The sequence below is a fragment of the Phoenix dactylifera genome, unplaced genomic scaffold (genome assembly GCF_009389715.1).
Source record: "Phoenix dactylifera cultivar Barhee BC4 unplaced genomic scaffold, palm_55x_up_171113_PBpolish2nd_filt_p 002007F, whole genome shotgun sequence".
NCBI lineage: Eukaryota > Viridiplantae > Streptophyta > Magnoliopsida > Arecales > Arecaceae > Phoenix > Phoenix dactylifera.
The window spans coordinates 10,396-20,582 of NW_024069286.1; the positions used below are offsets into that span (position 1 = coordinate 10,396).

The window sequence follows — 10,187 nt, forward strand, 5'->3', positions numbered from 1 at the left end:
GCTAACCCATGCCGGTTGTTGCACCAAGTGTAGGAGGGCCCAAAGACTCTTAGGTCTATCATTGATTAGTATCTCAAATTGCTTCCAAGGATATAAATTTGAGATATTCCTAGCATTAGAATCAAGCATAACCTACTTGTACCTTTCCCGTACAATCGATTTTTTTTTTTTAAATTCATCCCATGGCACAAATCAAAGCAACGTACGACAACAAGATCAGCAAGGAGATGAGAACATCTCGTCAGGGTTGTTGAGACAACCAGCCTTCCTGGTCGATGAATTTGATGCTGGTAAAATACTCCAATTCCTTGGAACCAAGCTTCTTTTCCCATTTCACTCTGTGGGTGGTATCTGAACCCGGCCCGCTGCAACTATCCTCCGCAAACGTTGTTGGGTTCCTAAAATCCACATTAAAGTTAGCATTTCCGAATAAATACATGCATACTAAGGCATTATTATTATTATTCGGAAAAACAATGAAAATTTCACAACCTTAGCATTGCAAGTGAAAGTCTCACACTTCATTTCAGATCACACATGCTTCCTTCACCAATCTTGACAAACCAAACTGACCCACAGATCTAGAACTGATAACAAATTTCTGTGAATGATTGCATGATTTTTGTTTTCCTCTCTCTCTCTCTCTCTCTCTCTCTCTCTCTCTCTCTCTCTCTCTCTCTCTCTCTCTCTCTCTCTCTCTCTCTCTCTCTTTTCCTTTTGGGAAGAAGGAAGAGGAAGGGAGGGAGAGCCTATCCAAACTTTTATTAAAACATATGCTTGCCAAAATAGTCTTATGTAACTAAAGTCCTTTTTTGAATAGGCCTACTCGGAAGAGTATGCGAGGATGCAAACAAGTTTGCTGTTGCATAACTTGAATGAGCTGGGGGTATGGCTGCAAATGGGTCGGGTCGACCCGAGATCCGATCTGGCCCGACCCGTGTAGACCCGACCCAATCCGAATTTTAGGACCCACGGGTCCAGGTCGGGTCCTAAAATTGGACCCGAATCATTTTCTGGGTCGGATCTAAGTTTATCAAACCAACCCGATCCGACCCGACCCGAATGGACCCAAAGAGAGAAAGAGAGAGAGGGAAAAAGCAAAAGAGAGTTTTTTTTTCTTTTTTTTGTGTGGGTCGTGGCACTATTGGTCCGTTAGAATCCTCGATCTATTACACTATTGATACCTCTGGTGTCTCGGTAGCAGGCTTTTTTTTTTTTTTTTTTTCCTTTTTGTTTTTTGGTTTCTATTTTTTTTAACTTTTGCAGGGAGGAAGTGAGGGAACACTGAACTGAAAATGGGTCATGTGCCAGTTTTCTCCAATGGAATTGGATTTTGGAAGACGGTCTGGGATTTTTTTTCTCCTCGTGAGAGGGGAGCTGGGAGACACCAAGTTCCGCGTCCAATCAGTCATATGGACAAAAAATAGTGTGATATGAAATTTGGCTTGTTGACCGACTTAGTTAGTAAGTCAGGGGTCATCTGTTCTGACCGGATGTTAATTGCAAGTCTTTCAAGTCATGGGTCACCCAGCACCTCATAATTATGATATGGCCAAATTAGATTTGCCCAAATTCTTTCCCAAAAGCATAGAAAAATTGGACCCGATTCAGACCCGAACCCAACCCGACTCGGTTCCGGACCCGACCCATATCCGACCCGATCCGACCCTGTCTTCAACCGGATCGGGTCTGGGTCCAAAATTAAGACCCGAACAAAAAACTATGATGGGGACATCAGCTAGGCCACCATTTTATTTGCATATTTATTTTATTTCTGGGCTTATTTGCATTTTAGGATTTATTTGTGGTTTATTTTATTTCTGGGCTTATTTGCACTTTAGAGCTTATTTGTGGATTATTTGGGGGTTATTAGGATTTATTTTTGTGTAAGGGGGTTTATGCAAATTGTGTATTTGGGCCCTATATATAGGGACCTATTTTCATGATTAGGGTTCAATGAAGGTTTTATAAATTTTCCCCCACGTCTTCCCCTCCTCTCTTCCTCCTTCTCTTCCCCCTCTTCTCTTCCTCCTCCTCATTCTCTTCTCCTTATTCTTCTGTTTCATCTAAAGCTACAACGTACAGCAACTTCAACAATACGTTCTCATCATTGCAGCCATTCCACCTCCTGGTTCGTCATCAACTTGGTATCAGAGCATTGGTGGGCTTTGCCTCTGTTGCCAAAGCCTCGATCCAACAACAGTCTTCTTTCCCTCTGTCAGTGTCAAAAAAAAAAAAAGGAAATCTTCCCCGTGGCCGAGCAGTTCCACCGTGCCCCTCCCTACCGCAACCACCTCTTTCCATCAGATCTGCCGGACCCCTCCCTGCAACGCCGCCTCTGGCCCTCCGCCGGTGCCTGCAACCGATGCCACCACCACCGGTGTATGGCCGAGCATCGCCGGATCCCCGGATTCCAATTGGCGCACGAGCTTTACGCGGTGCCCCGACCCCGGACACCGGAGCACGCCGACAGGCCACGAGCGGTCCTCGTTGCCGGAAAGAAGAAGAATATCACCGTCCTTCTTTCGGCCTTGTCCTTGCTTCCGTTGCGCCCTGTATTCCGAGGCGACCATTTCGCGCGCTTGCCCGATAGATCTACCCGTTGTTGATTGGAGATTTGAAAGAGAAAAAAAAAAAAAAACTGCTCGAACCCGTCGAGACACCCGCCGGCCAACGTGTACTTGTTCAGCCTCCGCCTGTCGCCGCCCACCACGGATCGGCATCCGCGAACGCCGTAGCCCCTCTGTTCGGCCGTTCTGCCGCTGCCGCCGAAGCGACCGGTTTCACCCTCCCGAATCGGTTGGGAGGTTGAAGAAAAAAGCCGAGTAATGGGTTAGTTCTAACCCGTTACCCACAACCCGGTAACCCGGGTCCAACAAGTCAAAAAAAAAAAAAAAACTGTAGGTTCACGTGACCCGCACGTGTCCCAAAAAAAAAAAACTTACCTCTGTTCTGCCGAGAGGAAACCCAAAAGGTTTCAGCTGCCGCTACCATCGCCACCGTCTTCGCCGCCGTCACCACGATCTGTCGCTGCGCCGCCGCTGCTGCTGTCGCCTGCTGCCGCTGCCGTCGTCATTGCATTGCCGTCGCTTCCCTTGTCGAAGCTGTCGCAGCCCAAGCCGCCACCATCTTCTTCCCCGTTTCCGAATTGTTTCCGAATTGAATGGTGTCCGCCGTGCCGCCAGCGCTGCTACGCCGTCGCCGAGTCCGCGGTGCCCCTTCGTCTCCCCGCGGTGCCGCTTCACCTCCTTCTGTGGCTGCCATCGTCCCGCCACTTCGCCACCCGAGCTTCGACGTCTCTTCGCTAGCAGTTCGCCCCCCCCCCCCCTCTCCCTTCCGCCGCACCTGCGCCACCCGAGCGCCACCGCCACCTCTCCTCCCCTTTGCCTCCGTCGAGCTCCGACGTCTCTTCGCCGGCAGCCCCCCCCCCCCCCCCCCCCTCTCCCTCCGCCATGTACCACCCTCCCTTCATCATCTTCGTTCACCCACCCACCAAAGGAAAAACCCCAAACCCTCCTCTGAAGTCTCCCATTCTCCCATTCCACTGTGGGCTTCATCCGACCCCACGCCCACGCGCCCAGCCCATTGTTTTCTGCAGGTTCCTCAGGCCCGATCACACTCCATAGGCCGCCAACACTTCTCTCCGCTGCGGGCCAAAGCCCATTTTACTCCTTGAGCGCGGCCCAGGCCCAAGCGGCCACAGGCCCTATCTCAGGCCTGATCCAGCACCTTCGTCAGTCCATTCCAGGAGCCCAAGAATCCCTTTTGGCTGCAGATCCGGATCCACAGTTCCAGCTAGCTCTGCCTAGCGCCAACTTTGTGTTCAAGACTCTACAACGGACGCTTCTAGTTGACTGCATTCGCCACAGGTAACAGGTTCTTCTTTCTTTTGGGCTTGTTTATCTAGTTATGTTCTAGTTCTCTTGCATAACATTCCTAATTTGCCAAAACTTACTTTCCAGTCAAACTGCAAAACCTAGAACATTTTCTTCCACACCCATCCTACCCACCATTTAAATCTAAATATTAAATTAGCACCCCAGCGACAGGATAATTCTAAACATCTGTCGATCAGGTTACTTTAGGATTAGAACGACTGTAATACGTGTTTGCAACCTAACTTCTTATAGTGACTAATTTCCTACTTCAATTCTGAAATAATCAAAGTTTAATTTTAAGTTATTTTTGTGAAAATTTGCTGATTTCCGAATTCATAGTAGGTTGCATTGGTAGGTTGCCCTGCATTGCATTTGGTAAGGGTTCATTAGTAGCATTGCATATCATATCACCAACTAGAGTGGTTCTTGCATGCCAACCCGTAGTGGTAGAGAGTACCTCCTCATTGACTCTCAGACCCCTTTACCCACCATGGACCCCAGAGTTCTACAAGATATTTTGGAACAATTAGCTGCATTACGAGCTGATCAAGATGAATTCAAACGAGAGATCCGTGCTCTAGTGCAACACCCTAGGACTCCTGAACCGTCAACCGCAATCGCAGCTTATCCCGAGTTTGGTTTGACCACACCACCTGTAGCTTTTCCCCATCCTCCTAGGAACCAACTTCCTCTTGATCACCAGCGCGATCTTGACGAACGACTACTTCGTACCGTCCGAGTAGATGCTCCCACATTTGCTGGTCAATTAGAGCTGAGTGTGTACCTTGATTGGAGAGCAGCCATGGATAACTATTTTGAGTGGTACGAAATGACTGATGATCGAAAAGTACGGTTTGCTAAAATGAAGCTTATTAGGCAAGCTCACTGGTACTAGCATAACATAGAACATAGGCGTGAGACCTAGAGGCTTCCATGTATCACCATCTGGGAGGATATGAAAGAAAACTGAATGAGAAGTATCTGCCATTCTCTTACCGACAACGCCTTATGGATAGGTGGCAGAAACTAACTCAAGGAACTTCAACTGTTGCCGATTACATTGCACGATTTGAGGAGTTTCACATGAGGTGCGGTGTAATCGAAGAGGAGACTGTTACTCTTTCTAGGTTTCGGGCAGGACTCCGCGAGGAGATCCAGAAAGAATTAATCCTCCGAGAGATTACCACCCTTGGCCAAGCATACCAGTTGGCTCAAGATGTGGATAGTTTCTTACGAATCCCTGTAGTGAGACGTACCAACTCTCGGTCCATACCCCCAGGAGCCCGACCTAATCAAAGCTATCTCCCGCAATCCAGACCACTCTCCAACCATCCTACCCAGCCCGGCCCTAGCCAAACACCGACTAGGCCGTTTCCGATGCCTGCTCAAAGTACGTCAACTGATAAAGGAAAAGGCATATTAGGGTCCAACCCGCCCTCAAGAAGCCAAACCCAGTGTTTCAGGTGCCACAATTTTGGCCATATCGCGTCCCAATGTAATGCCAAGACCTATTTAATGACTGAACTGGAAGCAGGAACCCAGGAGACTGAATGTGTCGAAGAAGTCTATGAACCAAACATCGAAAATTTTGTAGAAGACTTTGGAGACGAACAGACCGGGTTAGAGTTTGTCCAGCCTGCATTCCAATATGAGCCCACTGATCGGAATGACCAAAACCCTGGGGGTAGGGCTGGAAATGAGATCGGCCAGCCCGAGGCTGATTGAGCCAGGCCAACTACGAGCTAGGCCCGAAAGAATTTGAACCGTATTTGGGTTTATATATAAAGCTTATTTATTTTTCGGGCCAAGCTTGGATATATATTAGCCCGGCCCTAATCCGAGCCCGAACAAGGCCCGAAATAGAGGCCAAATTTAGGCTCGAATCAATTTATATGTGTATGTTGTTATTTAGAGAGAATAATGAAGAAGTACATGATAAATTAAAATGAGTTTAGCTGAGAATAATGTATCATATATCATTTACTTGTATTATAGGAGAAAGCCCAATTTTTAATTAGCTCATTTACTTATGAAGCAACATATGAAATATTAAACTTCAATCAAGTTTGGGCCAGACCTATTTTTGGCCCAAATTGGTAATTGGGCCGGTTCAATCAGGTTCGGGCAGGCTCGAGTTGGGCTTGGACCTGGATCATCCAAAAATTTTCAGGCCTAAGCCCGACCCCAAACTGGAAAATCAAATAGGCAAGGTTCAGATAGGGGCATGGCCCAGCCCGGCTTGGCCCCTTTCAGCCCTAGCTAGCTAGGGCAAACAAATATTAATCTTGAAGATCTAAGATTTTAGCTGGTCCAAACAAGCCCTCTAAATGTACAAGATTCAACTAGGTACCATCCAATTTATGGAGGTCCACCTAAAAGTCATTTTGGTCTATCAAGGTGCAACCACTTAGTTTGAGACCAAAGCATTAAGCGATAGATGGATGCTTACACATCATCTCCGACTTCTGAAATGTCCCATCCCTCGGGCACAATGTTGCCTGCCATATACATCTTATCGAACACGATAGTGCCGTAGGAATTCATCGGTCTTCCTAAAAACGTCTTGCCCCCATCCACCGTGCAATCCTTGAACACAAAGCCAGCCGACACGTCAGGTTTAATCTTGGCATGTGCCGCTACCCATCCTGGTTGCGACACCTCCTTGATGGAATGCAAAGTGGAATTCTGCATGATAAAATAAAAGAAGACATTATACCTAAGGTATTAGTTCTTGTCAAGCATACTTAGGCTACCATCCATGCATCATTTATACATAAATATGGTTGACGGCCAGGGATTGACTCATTTTATATCTTCTACTCCTAACTAATTTGTTTGAGAGCTTGAATCTACATTTGGGACCCATGAACAACATATAGGTGTAGATTTTTAGTCGAGATCGTGTAAAGGTTGGATTCGAAAGTACTAATTGCATGAGTAAAAAGGATAATACCTCATAGATAGATTGGCTGAATCCATAGATAAAGTCGATAGCACCTTCGATCCAGCATTCATCAAAGTAGTGTCGATCTCTATAATCACACAAGGTGTTTTGGTAGGCAAAGAATGCACACCGGTAAAAGGAGCCTTTGTCTCCTCCTACAAACGCTGCCGATGCCTCCTTGGCTCCATATTTGATGTGGTCGTATGTGTTCTACCATGAAGAGCATTGTGTTAGGATTTTTTTTCAGTACAGTAATATATATGGTTCATGCAACATAGAAAACACGAACATATCTAATCATGCTCTAGATTTTTTTCTTGGGCTGCATGAGAATGAGATTATTTTTGAACTAATTTCTATCCACTGAGCTCGCCTGAACCTAAGGTACAGCAGTCTACCCCTTGTTTTTAATCCAAATTATAATGGCATTCGAGTATTTTGCGGGCTAGATTTATATAAGCCCTGAGCTCCAAGCTGAGAAGAATAAATCTTGATCAATAAGGTAGCTTCTCTATGCTGTAAGGCTAGATTTTATTGCTGCTGTCATTTTTGTTCTTGTTGTTGTTGTTATCCAATAACCATTTCAATCATACCATAAAGACTCCCATCTACATAATTTTTGGACCATGTTCCTCAAGTAATAAAAAGCTACATGACTGTCAATTGTGGTCTTGACATTCCCTTTTCTAGTTCAATTTCTCCAGAAATATGACAGACTAATGATTCACTAGCCCTTTATATGATAAAAATCAGAATTAGTAGGAGTGCAAAACATGCATAAACTTAGTTGTTGAAAATTTTTGCAACAAGGACAATATCCCTCTCAGGTTTTTATTAGTGAATCTGAGGTGTCTATGTATACTTACCTTAAATGAAATATCTTTGATGACATAATTATCTGCCATGATAGTGAACGTAACACCTTCCGCTCCTTCATCACCATAATCAAGTATAGAATTTGATAGATCGGTGCTCCAGTTGATCGAATTAGAGGAAACAGCCTCATCCCACTCAATTGATGTCTGCTGGTGCCCTTCACCTTCTAGCAAGATATATCCCTTCTGGGGTGGTATGTAGACCTTTTCCCTGTGCAAGCAATGAGAGACATAAAATGTTGCTCCTTCTACTATACTTGATGCCTAAATTAGACTGCGATGGCTTGGGTTGAGCAGTAGGGCTAAAGTTGAACTTGCCGCCGATTCTTCTTGATTAAACTTGCCAATAAGGTGCCTAGTCCTGCTAGTCCTTAATTTGTCACCTCATTTGTTGGTGTGTTAGATAAATAATCCCTGTTATTCAATTAAAGACCAGCACTTGTTCTTAATAATGATTATAACATTGAGATTTCCTGCTACAAAAGAGTGATGAAACATAGATCCTTTGTCCAAAAATGTTTGTGACATAACAGTAGTAAAATTAAATTTATAATCATCATTCAATAGACGAATATCAGTGGAGCTGGTCTCTAGTTGGATGGAAAGGATCTTGTCTCATATTACATGATTGTTTTGGGTTAGATCTAAGCTCTCTAGTTTCTCATAATATCACAAATATGATTGTGTGAATACCTCTCGATAGGAGAAACATATTTATGCATGTTGTTCTGGAAATTAATTTTAAAAGATCATGTATATTACTATGACAAATACTAATTATTGTTTTAATCACCATAGATTTAAAATAGCATAGATAGGATAGATAATTAGGTCCAACAAGACTCATGAGCCGGAACAAATTAAGCATTTTAGGTTGATTAGCTTTAAGTCATAAACTAAAACCTATTCTTTGTGCTCTATTTACCTGCCAAGCATGATCATAGAATTTATTATATCCAAGCTGGCCCCTTGACATACATGATCATTTATGCTATCTGAAAAACTTGTCTCTACAGCCTTGATGTATATCTTGTGCCATTGCAAAGAAAGATCATATGTATATACAGTGATAGTTTGCGATTAGCACCTGCACTTGTGCACATGTTTTGCATTTGAGTAATTATAAACACAAGTACCTTGCAATTAACTACAACAACTCTAAATCAACCCTAATCTGATATCAACTTCTAAGAGAATATGTCAAGTTTTCATCAAGATGCAATTTTCTTTTTTCTTCCTTTTATGAGAAAGAATCATCAAAGTCAGTCTTCACATCTCCATTCCTCCAGCTACCAAACGGAAAACAAATATTTATTCTACCTTTTATATCCTATTGAGAGAAAGATGATCAAAATAGTCAAAAGTATGTGTTAATGTTTTATGTGATCTAATAATCAAAAAACCTCAAGAAGCCAAAAGTAACATGAGCTTGTAAAATAATCTTTCTGATATAATCTAAGTACATATAACTAGAAAGTTAATTAAACAAACCTATAGATTCCTTGTACAACATGAATTCTGATCCATTGGTTGTTGTTGTCAGGAATTGAATCAATGGCACCTTGAATGGTTGTGAAATCTCCATGCCCAGACTTATCGACGGTGATGTTTTTCACGATCACAGCATATCCATCAACAAAATCATAATAGAGAAAAATCTGTGTCAAGGAGTAGAAGAGGAGGAGGAAGAAGAAGAAGAAAGGAGATTGCATTGATAAAAAAATTTCGGATCTATGAGACGTATTGTTTCAGATGTCAATCCCTCATCTTATTCCTGAAAATGCTTGTGTATATATACAAGTTGTCAAAGAATCATATCATGACAATACAAGAAGGTAAATCATGGTCATGATAAGGAGATCAAATTTGTGTTGTTATAATTCCCATCCAAGAATTGGACGCCATCTTTGGAATGTGATCAATCTTGTTTCCAACAATACTATTCTTCTAAGAAAGAATGGATAATTACATAAGCAATGCAGAAAAATGATAACTGAAAAATCTTTAATGAACTGTCCATCTGAACTTCATACGATCACTGTCTTCAGGATGGGCCTGAGATTGAGGTGTAATTTTGCGTTACATGTTAACAAGAAAAAGAAAGCCGAGCAACATATTTTGTGATAGCATCTACTGGCTTCTTACTTAAGATATGGATATATATATATATATATATATATATATATATATATATATATATATATATATATATAGTAGAGTTCTTACTAAAGATATGAATTGATAAAAACAAACATTTAATGTAGCCTAGGGTCAAAAATTTATGCTTTAGAATAAAGTCTGCAATAATGCATTATGCACTATTATTAAGAGCATGGACTTAGACCTATATTCTGATGAAAGCTATTGAAAGGAGTTTCTCTAGAGAAGAGGCGATCTTATATCTCTCCCTTCCTCTCTTTCTTCCTTTTTTTCCTGTTAGCTTTCTCTTCCCCATTGTTTTTGTTGGGATTGGGAGGTAACAACAAACAA

The 10,187-nt window shown here is 42.9% G+C and overlaps 1 protein-coding gene across 1 annotated transcript; it reads right to left on the bottom strand.

Moving 5' to 3' along the window:
• Positions 1–260: 260 nt before the first annotated feature.
• Positions 261–9,409, bottom strand: LOC103718071 (probable pectinesterase 66; the record flags this gene model as incomplete). The annotated part of the gene is made up of 5 exons (XM_039123057.1): positions 9,189–9,409; positions 7,689–7,908; positions 6,832–7,032; positions 6,328–6,563; positions 261–398 (listed from the first exon to the last, which is right to left on the bottom strand). Coding segments are annotated over exons 1-5 (1,016 nt in total), but the record flags the coding sequence as incomplete, so codon positions are not given.
• Between the last annotated feature and the right edge of the window lie 778 nt (positions 9,410–10,187).